The following is a 14,440-nucleotide window of genomic DNA, read 5'->3' on the forward strand; positions in this document are numbered from 1 at the left end:
CCACGAAAACACCTGCAATTTGCCTTGATGTGTACGTGAGAGCGTGTGCGTGTGTGTGTGTGTGTGTGTGTGTGTGTGTGTGTGTGTGTGTGTGTGTGTGTGTATGTGCGAGAATGAAAATTAACGACCAGACACCATTAAGCCATCAAGGGCCTATCTAAGGTTGTCAGTCTTCCTTTACACTCACGTCTAATTGCTTCTACCTGTAATTATTTCCCCGTGCCAAGCCTCATTACGGCAGCGGCGGCAAGCGGAGGCGTCAAGAGGTCACGTACGAGGGGCGGAAGAAGGAGGACGAAGAGGAAAAAAAGGAAAGGAGGAAAGTGTGCCGACCAAAGAAAGACAGAATGGGTACAAAAGAGAAGAAATAGACGCGTGAAAGAGACAGAAAGAGAACGAGGAGGAAAAAAAGGAAAGGGGGGAAAGTGTGCCGATCAAAGAAAGCCTGAATGGGTACAACAGAGAGAGAGACAGAAAGAGGACGAGGAGGAAAAAAGGGAAGGAGGAAAGTGCGCCGACCAAAGAAAGCCAGAATGGGAAGGTCAAGGAAGGAGGTGAAGGGAGGAATCTCTCTGTCTCTTTCTCTCGTTCTCGTACAAAAGAGAAGAGAAAGACGCGTGAGACAGGAAGAGGACGAGGAGGAAAAAAAGTTAAGGAGGGAAGAGTGCCGACCAGGATGGGATGGTTATATAAGAAGGTCAGGGAGGAATCTTTGTCTCTCTCGTTCCGGTATAAAAGAGAAGAAAAAGACGCGAGAAAGAAACAGAAAGAGGAAGAGGAGGAAAAAAGAGGAGGAAAGACTGCCGATCAGGGTGTGATGGACATAGGAGGTGAAGGAAGGAGTCTGTCTCTTTTTCTTTCGTTTTGGTACACGGGAAGAAAAAGACGTGTGAAAAAAGACAGAAAGAGGAAGAGGAGGAAAAAAAGGGAAGGAGAAAAGAGTGCCGACCAGGATGGGATTTTTATAAGAGGAGGAGAAGGGGGAAGGACACTCTCTCTCTCTCTCTCTCTCTCTCTCTCTCTCTCTCTCTCTCTCTCTCTCTCTCTCTCTCTCTCTCTCTCTCTCTCTCTCTCTCTCTCTCTCTCTCTCTCTCTCTCTCTCTCTCTCTCTCTCTAGTTCACAAAATAACAAGAGAAAGAGACAGAGAGAGGACGAGGGGAAAAAAGGGAAGGAAGAGAATGGGAAGGTTGAGAAAGGAGGTGGAGAGGGAAAGATTTTCTCCCTGTCTCTTTCTCTCTCTCGTTCTAGTAAACAACATTAGAGAAAGAGACAGAGATAAATGACGAGGAGGAAAAAAAAAGGAGAAGAGGAAGGAGGGGAAGGAAGGAGGAAGTTATCTCTCTCTTTGTTTCTTTTTGATGCATAAAATATACTAATTTCTCTTACACCCTCCCACTCCCCGTTCTCATATTTCCTTTCTCATTAGAACTTATCAATAATCCCACGTGAACAAAGGCACGGAAAGAGGAAATTATCTCTCTTTTTGTCGCTTTCTGATGCACACAACATATTCATTTCTCTACCCCCTTCCCCTCTTCCTCCTCACCCTCCCATTTTCTTCCTCATTAGAACTTCTCATCTTAATCCCTAGTGAACAAAGGCAGAAACAGCTTTGACCTTCGCACTTATTGAACTTTGCCTCGTATATAAGTTCCTCCCTCTCTCTCTCTCTATCACTCGCTCCCTCACCGTCCAACATCACGTGCTAACCAACTTGTCTCTTTTGATGCCGACGTTTATTCCGAAGTTCTCAGAAGCGATCAAAGAGGAAAGAGGACCTAGCCTTCGAAGGAGGAGGAGGAGGAGGAGGAGGGAAGAGGAGGAGCAGGGTAGGAGGGGGCCAGAATCCTTTAAGATCAATAGTCTCAGGAGCAATACGAGACCTGGAGAGCCGCAATTCATGGTTCCTCTCGTTTGGGTTCATCCATCACTCGCCGAGTGTTGGTCCGGTTACCTGAGACCAATCAGTGAATCGGGAGCGTTCTTCTATTGCCGGCGTGTTGACCTTGGCCCCGACCTTTCCCCCGTTTTCTTTCAGTGTTGCAATCGGATAATGGGATGCGATTCCTGACCTCGCAATCGCTGGGTAGCTTTTTTTTTTAATTTCTTGCGTTTTAAGTCTTAAAATTCATCTCCTTTGTCTACCTTTATCCCAACCCTCGCCCGTTTTCTTAAAGTGTTGTAATCGAAATCGTTGTAATTCCTCACTTCGCAGTCTCTGGGTAAGTGTTTTCATAATTCCTGGTCTTTTTTAGTCTCCATATTTGTGTTCCGTGTTAGTCTTTCATCCTTCTTGTTCCCATATTGTTCCAGTGTTGTAATATGATGCGTTTTTTCACCTCACAATCGCTGGGTTAGTGTTTTCATAATTCCTTTCATCTATTCTTCCTCCTTTGTATCATCCTTTGTTCTGTATGACGCTTCCCATTTTTCTCTTTTCTCTTTTTTCCTTTCTCGTCTTTCGCCATCCTCTATTTCGTCTCATGTTTCCTCTTTCCCTTGTTATCTTTTTTGCGTCATTCTTTGTTGCGTCTCGTGATAATCCTCTCCTCTTTCCTCTTTTTCCGCCTCCTCTCCGTCATATTTTGTTCTATATGACGCTTTCCTTGTCTTTATCCTCTTTTTTCCTCTTCCTCATCTTCCGCCTTAAATATTCCTTGGGTTATCTCCTTGCCTTTCTCTTCCTCTCTAACCCTTTCTCCTCCTTCTTAGCGTCATTATAGTCTGTACGATGCTTCTCTCTTTCCTCTTTCCCGTTTTCTCATCTTCCGCCTTAAATATTCTTTGGTTTAGCTCGTCGTCCTCTTCCGCCTGAGCCTCCGCCGCGCAGTAGAGCGTTCGATAGTCAATTAGATTTGCATGCACCTATGAATACATGAATTGGATAAGGGAGAAAGAAGCTTATGTAGGCGAGGCTCCGCCCGCTGAGAAGGAGACGGCAAACGGGAGGCTCTCAACAGTTTCTTTCTCATCTTCTTACCTTAACGCGTTTCCCTCAACTTATGCATTCATTATATTTCGTTTCTTGTAAGTTTTTCCGCCTTTACTGTCTTCCTATGAGGGTTTAAATGGCGCAGATGTTTAGGAATAGGATGTTTTAGTAGTTTTCTTTTTCTTTATTTTCTTTCTTTTCCCGGTATCTTAATCATATGCTTTCTTTATATTTCGTTTTGCACATCATTTTTTATCATTCCGTTCTTCCTATGAGGCACAGACGTTTAGCAATAGTAAGTTTTAGTAGTTTTCTCTTTCTTCGTTATCTTCTTTCTTTTCCCGGTATCTTAGTCACATGCTTTCTTTATATTTCGTTTTGCAAATCTTTTTTCATCTTTCCGATTTTCCTATGAGGGTTTAGATGGCACAGACGTTTAGGAATAGTAAGGTTTAGGTAGTTCTTTCTTTTCTTCGTTATCTTCTTTCTTTTCCCGGTATCTTAGTCATATGCTTTCTTTATATTTCGTTTTGCAAATCTTTCTTCATCTTTACGATTTTCCTATGACGATTTAAATGACACAGACGTTTAGGAATAGTAAGTCTTAGTAGTTCTTTCTTTTTCTTTGTGATCTTCTTTTCTTCCTCCGTTTTCTTAATCATATGCAATCGTTATATTTCATTTTCTATAACTTTCTTCACCTGTACTGTCTTCCTATGAGGGTTTGGATGGCGCAGACGTTTATGGACAGCAGGTTTTAAAAGTTTTACCTGTACTTTCTTCCTTTCTTGTATTTAGTTTTCTCAGTTCCTGCACTTATTTTCTTGTCTCATCAGCTGCTTTCCATTTTCATTACTAGGTTCCTCGTCTCCTCTGTTAGCATATTATGAACGCCCAGACTGCACAAACATTTTTTCTTTCTTGGCAGATCATAACCAATTCATTTTCTCATCAAACACTTTGGCTCAATTTTCGTCTCTAGGTCTCTTTTACCTTACTAACGTCCTCTGAGGGTTTAGATGACGCCAACAATAATCTACAGGAGAATTTACCCATAAATTCACCGTATTGAAGTTTTCTATCGAGGGATTAAATATACAAACTCTTTTCCTCGTGGTTACTCCTCGTAAATCTCATCTAATCCTATTTTAAGGGTTTAGATGCTACAAACAATAATGTACAGAAAAGGTTATAAATAAATCCATCGTATTAAAGATTTCCATCGAGGGATTTTACTTGCAAACTCTTTTCCTCGTCGTTGCTCTCCGTGAATCTAGCTAATCCTATTCCTGGCACCAGAGGAGCCTCGAGCGGCGTGCGGATTCCCCTTTATGAAGTCTTCAATCGCTCGCTTCAATGTAAGTAGTCACCGGTCTGATGCGATGCTCTTCCCTTGAGGGCCGCGGCAGCCTGGCTTAAGACGGTCTCCAGTAAGTCCCAACGGGCGGTAATCTGGGCTCATGGTGTGCGCTTGGCTCCAACGCGCACCTTCTGGCATGGGGACGGCGGCCAGGGGGAAAGGATGCGGAGGTGGAGAGCGGCTTACGACGGAGCCAAAAGGTGAACCCCAAGTGCCTTCATTGTGTGGTTCAAGTGAGTTATCTATATTTGCTTTCTCAATTCTCTCTCTCTCTCTCTCTCTCTCTCTCTCTCCACTATCTAGTCAATTTCTTGGTTCATGATTTGGCAATTCCTCTTAATCATAGTTCTCCTCCTCCTCCTCCTCTGCTTCCTCCTCCTCCTACTCCACCTCCTCCTCCTCCTCCTCCTCCTTTTCCTCCACGTCTTCTACCAACTCTCCTTATACGCCTTATCCTTCCCATTCTTGTCATTTTCCTTATCCTTTCACTCCTCCTCCTCACTACCATTATCATCCTCCTCCTCCTCTTCCTCAGCTCCTATTCTCCATTCTAGCACAGCCACGTGGCAAGAAGTACTTCAGAGGCTGCCACTTCGAGCCCTTCGCGTCAGCTGGTCGAATCGTATCCCCTATAAGACGAGGGCCGCGGTGCCTTCTGCTGCCAAGACGCCTCGGGTTCACGCCAGAGAGACAGATCGACGGATGCTGAACGCTGCTGCTTCCCCGTGTATATATGTAGTGTTAAGGTTTTTTAGTGATTGTTGGATTTACTCTGTGTTGTGGGATTATGTTGGGTATTATTATAGATGTTTCACTGTTAATATGAGAGACTAACTATTTCCAAAGATGATCAACATTGCCGCTTCCCCGTTTCCCCGCCAGCATCCATCCCTGTTATTTCTATGTTGTCTTGGGTATTTAGTGTTTGTGGGACTGACTCTTGTGTTGTAGGAAGGCGGGGAATAATGTTATGGGTGTTTCAGTATTAAAATGCAGGATGCTAGTTAGTTCGACAGGTGCTTAAGGCTGCTTTTCCCCTGTTCCCCTGCCAGCATTCATCCCGCAAATATATATATAGTGTTGAAAGTGTTCAGTAAATGTTGGATTTGCTTTGTTGTTGGAATGTGTGGGAAAATATTATAGGTATTTCGTTGTTAAAATGCGGGATGCTGGCTGGCCGATTCCACGAAGCACTCATGTTGGTATAATTAGATTCCGGATAATGATGATGATTAGTATATACATACGGATTATTGCATACTACGTTTTTTTTTTATTTCCTGGAGTTGCCTCGTTATTTACAGCTTATGATCTCTCTCTCTCTCTCTCTCTCTCTCTCTCTCTCTCTCTCTCTCTCTCTCTCTCTCTCTCTCTCTCTCTCTCTCTCTCTCTCTCTCTCACAAACACACACTTCCCTCTCTTTTGTCCGCCCTTCCTTCCTTTCGTCTTTATCCTCTTCCTTTGCCTTATAATTTCCTCCGTCTCATCCTTCCCTCCTCTTTCGTTCTTTTCCTTCCTCTCTCTTTCTCTCTTATTTCCCTTTAACCCAAGCCCTCCTTCCCTCACCCTTCGACTTCACCCCCATGTTCTCTTCCTCTTCTTCTTCATTTCTTTGTTCCTGCACACTCAGCATCACCAGTAAGTCTAACCAAATGGACTCAGCACATCTCTACGGGCGTCTGGGGTCACGAAGTCTAGCCCCAGAGCCTTTAAAGCAAGCGTCTAACCATCCTTGTATTGCCCTGAATATTCCTCACAGCATGTCATTATGATGTTAGCTTGTGGGGAGTGTCTCTAGGAGTATTATAAGGGTGAGATTCGTGTTTGTTCTTCTTGTTTTCTCTGTTTATATCTCTCCCTCAATGTCTGTTTCTGAGTCTCTGTTTATGTTTATCTCTCCCCTCGCTCTATTCTTCTTTTTGTTTCTGGTTATCCGTTCCTCTCCCTATCTCTCTTTACCTTTATCTCTGTTTCTGGTTCTCCGTCCTTCTCCTCTTTCTCTATCTGTCTGTCTCTGTGTTTCTGGTTCTCTGATTATCTCTCTCCCTCGCTCTATTCCTCTTTCTGTTTCTGATTATCCGTTCCTCTCCCTATCTCTCTTTATCTTTATCTCTGTTTCTGGTTCTCCGTCCTTCTCCTCTTTCTCTATCTGTCTGTCTCTGTGTTTCTGGTTCTCTGATTATCTCTCTCCCACGCTCTATTCCTCTTTCTGTTTTTCGTTATCCGTTCCTCTCCTTATCTCTCTTTATCTTTATCCCTGTTTCTGGTTCTCCGTCCTTCTCCTCTCACTTTATCTGTCTGTCTCTCTATCTATCTATATATCTATTTGTCTCTCTCTTATGATGGTTGTCTTATGCAGTTTGTTTTATTTCGTTTTCCTTGTCTTTGTTATAGTAATTACGTATCTGCATATCTCTCTCTCTCTCTCTCTCTCTCTCTCTCTCTCTCTCTCTCTCTCTCTCTCTCTCTCTCTCTCTCTCTCTCTCTCTCTCTCTCTCTCTCTTTCCGTGACCCCTTTCGCGTTTATGGCTTCAGGAAATGCTCTCGCGTACATTTCCTCTCTTTTCCTCCCTCTCCCTCTCTCTGCTCTTCCTCTCCTTCCTCTGCTTGATTCCTTACTTCCTTCCTCCCTTCCTTCCTTATTCCCCTCCTGCCTGATGTCACTGTCTCGGTTTATTGCTTGCTTGTGTTGTGTTGCTCCGTATAATTTTGTGTCTGTCTGGTCTGTCTGTCTTTCTCCGTCTTAAGGTTGGTCTGTCTAGCTGTATGTCTCTGTTTATGGGGTAGTCTTTCTCTCTGTGGCTGTATCTGTCTCTCTGTCTCTCTCTCTCTCTCTCTCTCTCTCTCTCTCTCTCTCTCTCTCTCTCTCTCTCTCTCTCTCTCTCTCTCTCCCCGCCTCTAGTTGTTATTCCGCCTCCGACCATGCTCCTTCCTCCTTCCTCTCCCTCTTAACCGGTTCTCGCGGCCTTTGAGTCGCCTGAAGTGCTCCAGGCGACGGAACTCAATCGACGCACGACTCAAGAATCCTTTTGTTGTGGTACTCCTTTCTGTCTCGCGATAAATCATTCGAATATGTTATCTTCCACTTGAACTCCCTACCTCCCTCCCACCCTTGACTTGTTCGTTTGGGTTCAGTTCAGTGACTTGTGTTGTGTTATGTTGTGTTGTGGTGTGTGTTTGTGATTGTGTGTGTGTGTGTGTGTGTGTGTGTGTGTGTGTGTGTGTGTGTGTGTGTGTGTGTGTGTGTGTGTGTGTGTGTGTGTGTGTGTGTGTGTGTGTGTGTGTGTGTGTGTGTATATATTTCTTAATGATCATACAACGCCTTCCCACAAACGCAAATCAAATTATGCTGCCTCGAAGTTATGCTAAATGTATTTCCTTCGCTGCTAGAAAGTTATGTTACATGCAATCTATGTGTGTACAAAATTATCCTGTTACGAAAAGCTTTGCAAAGTGTAATATGTGCTGGCTCTTAACTAATCTTCACTCTGACATATATAAGCTCTAAGTATGCCTAGTGTGACATCAACAAGCTCTAATGTAAGCGGAGTGTTCCATAAACTTGTGGCCATTACTTTTTTTTTACAGGTTTTTTTACAGGTTCAAGGGCATAAAAAAAAGAGAAAACAATAATAAAAAAATAAAAAAATCCCGCTACTCACTGCTCCTAAAAAGAGTACAGAGGAGTGGCCGAAAGAGAGGTCAATTTCGGGAGGAAAGGTGTCCTGATACTCACATGGCGGTGACGTTGCTGGTGAAGTTGGTCGGGATTTGCTGGATGTCACACTCCTCACAGCTGCACATCGTATCATTACACCCGCAGCCCGGTTCACTGAGGACGAGAGGAAGATGGTGAGGAATGATAATGGTGAGGAGTGGTGGTGGTGGTGGTGAGGAGTGACTGGTGGTGAAGTACGGAGGAAGAGTGATCAGCTGAGGATGTGAGAGCGATGATGTGGGATTGTGATAGTGTGTGAGAAGGTGTTGGTAAGGTGATGATGCTGGTGGTGGTGATGGGATGCTGTGAAGGTGTGAGAGGTGGGGTGATAGTGAGGGTATGGTGGATATAGTGAGGGTATGGTGGATATAGTGAGGGTATGGTGGACATAGTGAGGGTATGGTGGAAATAGTAATGCCGATTATATATACTGGATTGTGATGACTTTGATTGACGGTGTGTGTGTGTGTGTGTGTGTGTGTGTGTGTGTGTGTGTGTGTGTGTGTGTGTGTGTGTGTGTGTGTGTGTGTGTTTGGTGAAGGTGGTGAAGTTGTATGGTGTAATGGTGTGAAGGTGGTTGTAGCCATAATGAAGTGGTGATAGCGATGGTTGTATGATGATGTGATAAGTGTTCATCGAGCTATAGTGAGAGTGGTTATGAACATAAGGTGTACAGACGATAGACAGTGATTAGTATTTACCTGTGATGGTTTCGTGATAGTGAGAATAACCTGAAAGCAAAGTGCAATGACATTAAGATGATTTTGGAGCCGGGAAAATAGTATTGATTATGAGAACGTGTTGGTGGTGGTGATTGTGAGCCCCGGATGAGACATTAGAAAGCACTGTGGTTTGGTGGTGGTGATGGTGATGGTGGTGGTGGTGGTGGTGATGGTGGTGGTGGTGGTGGTGGTGGTGGAGTGGTTCTAATTAAGGAGAGTAATGTAGACAGGGGAACATTGGGGCTCGCAAGGGGGTGTTCTGTCTGGGAAATTAGGTCATAAATCGAGGCTTAAACTAGTTAATATTGATTCTTGATTTGGCGTGTGTGTGTGTGTGTGTGTGTGTGTGTGTGTGTGTGTGTGAGAGAGAGAGAGAGAGAGAGAGAGAGAGATTGATTCAGGCACTTCACAAAATCTTGCTCCACATCACTTGACTCACTCGGCTTCTGATACGATGGAGGAAATTGAAATGTATGATTCCATCCTTTCCCTTTCTTTCTTTCGTCCTTTGAGAGCGAATCTAATTTAGGAATCGGGACATTACTTTTCCATTCGATATAAAAGTTAAAAATAATCAAAATCAGAGACAAAAATCAGGACAAGAAGGACAAAAAATGATAAACCGATGGAATAGTGAGAATGGTGATACTTCTTGTTGTGATAATGATTGTTTTTTTGTGTGTGTCACGGGCAAAAGTTATGATGATGGAAGTAGTGAAAATGAGATGAACGACAAAGTATTAATGTGGGAATATTTCTACTGACCTAGCCTTCTTTTTTAATCACTGAAGAACGTTAATGAGACTAAAGAGAAAGGAAATAAACACGAAGAACGAAGCGCAGATAAAATTGCTGGGTATAACATGAAGAGAGGAACCGAGTATTATGGATCGGGGCAGACAAAAGTTTAAGAGATTCTAATGACGATACAGAGCAAGATACATACTTGGGCAGGTGATAAGAGATGAACAACCAAAGTAACAGAGTGGCAACCCAAGAGCAATAGGTTAAGTCAGGGCAGATGGAGAACCAGGTGGAGAGATAAGTTAGGAGAGATAGATAACCAGGTGGAGAGATGCAATAAGTTAGGAGCGATAGATAACCAGGTGGAGAGAATAAATTAGAGTACTTGTGGAGATATAATGGAGTACACAAACACTTAAAAAGATGGATGGAAGAGACTGGGAAAGGACTTTGAAATGTAGTGGACTAATATTGACGGAAGATTATTGTGCTGATGGTGATAAGTGAGAAAGACAGCCCGACAATCGTAAGGCCAAACTAGAGTGTATTAGTGCAGTATTATGATAGAATAGCAGTATAGTATGGTTAGGTTAGGTTAGGTTAGGTTAGGTTAGGTTACGAGGTAGCGATCAATGTTGAATCCTAGGAGTAGAGGAGGACATTCTTGCTATGTAAAATGATAGCAAAGGGAATGTTGGCCAAAAATAGAGTAGTTGGTTATTTCTGCTCTTTTTACAGCAAGATTTTTAATTACTGTTTCATATAATCATTTTGAGACTGTCGAGTAATGCCAAACAGTGAGAAAAACAACTTAGTAATACTGTTGTCTCGTCCTCTCGCCTACAAACATTCTTCCATCTTTAACAGCTTCCTACGCTCTCCGCTCACGCCTCCATTATTTTCTCCCGTTCACGCTCACGAACAGAGAACGGAAACCCGGTATGCGTCCTCATTTTCTTTCCGCCAAAAACAAAACATATTCCCTTTTTAAAATGTAAGTCGCGACCGGTTCTTTTTCCTCCTCCCAATGTAAGTCGCGACCGGTTCTTTTTCCTCCTCCCAATGTAAGTCGCGACCGGTTCTTTTTCCTCCTCCCAATGTAAGTCGCGACCGGTTCTTTTTCCTCCTCCCAAGAGAGTTGATATACTTCCTCTGGGGATAGAGATTTGTGTTAGTTAGACCTTCCGCCGCTGGGAGGTCAGACAATACAAAAAACGAAGAATCTTTCATCTTAAAATATTCCTGGAAAAAATATTATACCTTACTCTAGGCTTTATGTAAGACCCGAGGATTTAGGTTTTCATTTTCCTTTCTTCCGGACTCAAAAAGGGCGGATATGTTCTTTTATTTATCGGGTGAAAACTGTAGATAAATCATTCCCTTTGACGAGAAATAAATACTTTGGTTTTAAATACGTTGCTTCATTTACTAAGTGGAATCAAAGAAAGGAAAATAAAAGATGAGAAAGAGTGAGAGAGACAAACAAACACTGACAAAAATAAAGAGAAAAGAGATAGACAAACAGACGAAAATGGAGGTAGAGAAAAATAGAGATAGACAGACAGACAAAAATAGAAATAGACGCTGACATAGAGATAGAAAAATAGAGACAGACATACAAACGGAAGCAAAGACAGGCAGAAAGAAACAGAGAAACAAACGGAACCAGAACAAGAGTAGCAGGCTTTTTTTCACATTTGTTACCTTTTTTTATGCCCTTGAACTGACTCCTCTGCTGTAAAAAAAAGAAAGACAGACAAAACAGACAAGGTACAGAAAACAAACAAGAAAGAAAAAAAATATCAAGGTTATAAATCTGTGTTCGGGCAGAGTCTGAGCCTGGCAGAGGACACGTGCGGTACCTCGGGCGAATGCGAGAAAGTGAGGGGAGCGAGGGAGGGCAGGCGGGCATAAATTCCACCGGTGTAGGGAGGGTGGCGTCTTTGGTGCCGGCGGAGCGGAAAGGGTCGGCATGCGGGAACTCGGAGCTCTCACACGACTAGGGGAACCAAGGGGCCGGGACCGTAGATTTATACCCTTTGACGGAGTTTCACATTGGGGGGCGAACGAAGGTCTTTGCGACGCTGCACAGACGAGGAGGAAAGGTCGAGGGGTGAAGGGAGGAGGCGGTAGGTGGCTTTGTGTATCGAGATTGAAGGTGTGGGTGGGTGTGGGAGGTTTGGGGTACGAGGAACTTCGATGCAAACTCGCTCAACACACCAATTCGCCTCACTCTTAACACTCACCTTTTGCTAACTGGCCTTAACTCTTCTTGTGTCAGCTATTTCTGCTCATACCAACAATCTCTCCATATATTAACTTGTTCCCTTTATGCTAACTATTCTTTTGCTAACTGATTCGATAACAGACTCTCCCCATGTAAGATATATAATTCAACTATGCTAAGAATCTCTCCTTATGATAATTTGCCTATGCTAACAAGCTCTCCTTATGCTAACTTACTCGATCGCCTCTTCTCTGCTTTTCTCTACATGCTAAATCACCCTCCTGCGAACTCTCCCTTATCCAAGAATTCCAGACATCACAACCGATACTGAGGAAGTGCTAGTCTGATCGTGTCCCTGCTATAATATTGACACACGGGAGGAAAGGCAGAGTAGCTACCCATGACAGAAGGCTTATATATGAGGGGAGGCCACATGAAAGGAGGTAGTACTAATGAAGCAAGTTGGTGTGGAGCGAGGTTGTTGCATCTGGGCGAATTCTCACGAGGGTGTTTTTTGAAAGACTTAATGCTCTCTCAAGTTGGGTATTACTAACGGATGACTTCATTTCGCCTTGGTGGTATGAGTTTTATGTATGTTAAGAGGAAAAGTCGATGTGTGTGTGTGTGTGTGTGTCTCGTTAGTGTATAAAGTTTCTCTGTAGACGCATCGCGGTGTCTCGTCTCTGTCGGTGGTGCATTCACGGAGGCGCAGCGCTGCAAGAGTTGGCGAGGCAAAATGGGGGAAAAAAAACTTGTGGAGGCGCGTCCTGGAAAAAGGAGCGAAAATGTTGAGTGTGGAGCCTCCGTCCGCGTTACTTGAGTGTGCGGCCGCTTGCTTACATGAGGAAATATTAAAGAGAACGCGACTCCGACCAATTCAAGCAAGATCAAAAGGCAAGAGAAGTGAATGAAAGGGTCAAGTTTTAGACATTCCGATTTGAAATTAAAAAGTACTCGCGGGAACGTTGAGATAGATAGGTAGATAGATATATAGAGATAGATGGATAGACAGATAAATAGTTATACAGATAGAGATACCTGGCAGAAAGCTACGATAGAGTGAGTTATGTGAGATGAGATAGTGAAGGTATTTCTCGTTTTATGCGTCAAAACCATATATATATATATATATATATATATATATATATATATATATATATATATATATATATATATATATATATATATATATATATATATATATATATATATATATATATATATTTACATATATATATATATATATATATATATATATATATATATATATATATATATATATATATATATATATATATATATATTTTTTTTTTTTGCGACATACTATTGGTCTTACTTTAGGCGTGTAACTTATATTATCGCGAACCAAACTCTTTTCCTCATGGGCTATTTTTATAGGGAAACAAATGTCTTGAATTACGCGAACTTACCTCAACGCCGCCACTTTACTAACATGACCCTCGCGGAAAAACGAATGACCTTTACTGTGCCCTCCCTCCCCTACCTCTTTGACCCCGTGACCCCAATACTCACTCCCGGTCCGGCCCGTGTGGCAGGCATATGCCCAGCGTATCCCTCGTAGCGTCATCCCTCTCCGGCAGACTCGTTTGCAGGGTGCCCCGCGCCGTCGGCAGCCCCAACGAGCTTGAAAAGTCTTCGTTGCCGTGGCCAGCCTGTGGTCCCTCCTGCGTCATGGTGCCTCGTCCGGCGTCACGGAGGGGAAACACCGCCGGGTTGACGCTGAAGATGCTGTGTTCTAGGTTACCCATGTCCTCCACGTGGCCGTTGAAAGAGTCGTCGTCGTCCTGGTCCTCCACAGCTCCAATCGCCGCCATGGATTCTTCGAGCGGCGCCACGGGGTTATCACTGCCGTCGAAGGTCAGTTGAGTTACCTTCCTCGCCGGCTGGGAGTCCTGGTGGGGGGACGCGAGGATGCTGCCTTCGCCCTCCCCCCACTGACCCTCCATCACCTCCCGCCCGAGCCGTGAGTGGTCTTCTTCCCTCTCGAGCCGACCCTCTTCTCCTGTCTCCGCCATAATGGAGGTCTTGTGTTGAGCCCGAGACGCCTTTCTCTCGCTCTCTTCCCGGCTCGATACCCGCTCAAACGCCCCGGGTTCCTGCGGCCAATTTCCTGGACGGATATCCCTTTCTTCCTCGCGTCCTGGGGTTCTTGTGCCTCGACTCCAATCTGAGGAGACGAAGAAGGACGACGAAGACCCCGCGCCATTTTCCGATTCAGCTCCGTCAACATCCAGAGATTTGCGAGATCGATGTGACTTTTTTCTGACCTGCGGGTCTTCTCTTCTGTGTAAATATCTCGTGCTTTGCAATTCCCTGCCGTAATCCCCGATCACAGCCCCGTCAGACGCTGCGGTCCTTGCCCCGGCCCCCACGCCATGGACTTTAGGAATGGTTGAGTCCCCCGTTTCAGGAGGATGGAAAGAGGTCTTCCCACGTAGCCACACACCACCCATCCCTTCTGCCTGCCCTGTCTCGCCGTCCGGCCCCTGCCTCACCACGGAGGAGGCAGGGGCAGCAGGGGCGCAGCAGAAGAGGACCACCAGCAGAAGGGGAAGCAGGGCCCTGGCCCAGCTCGGGGAAGCGGTCGTAGGGAGAAGAGAATGTCTTCCCGTCATCACCACATCACCTGCGAAGGAGAGAGAGGGAAGAGGGTCATTATACGCTTGATATTTTTTTTTTTTTTTTTACGTTGTTGCCTATTGCGCCGGTAGGCAT

General features: G+C 44.3%; 1 protein-coding gene across 2 annotated transcripts in view; it reads right to left on the reverse strand.

Annotated features, from left to right (window-relative positions):
* LOC126983976 (uncharacterized) overlaps positions 1-14,440 on the reverse strand; it is a 202,606-nt gene that overhangs the window by 53,475 nt on the left and 134,691 nt on the right. For both annotated transcript variants that reach the window (XM_050837255.1, XM_050837256.1), the window contains exons 3-4: positions 13,238-14,351; positions 8,030-8,125 (exon numbers count right to left, since the gene is read on the reverse strand). In XM_050837255.1, coding sequence (XP_050693212.1) covers positions 8,030-8,125; positions 13,238-14,340 — 1,199 coding nt within the window. In that variant the 5' untranslated portion in view covers positions 14,341-14,351. The remainder of the gene's footprint in view (positions 1-8,029; positions 8,126-13,237; positions 14,352-14,440) is intronic.

This window comes from Eriocheir sinensis, chromosome 55 (assembly GCF_024679095.1).
Source record: "Eriocheir sinensis breed Jianghai 21 chromosome 55, ASM2467909v1, whole genome shotgun sequence".
Taxonomy (NCBI): domain Eukaryota; kingdom Metazoa; phylum Arthropoda; class Malacostraca; order Decapoda; family Varunidae; genus Eriocheir; species Eriocheir sinensis.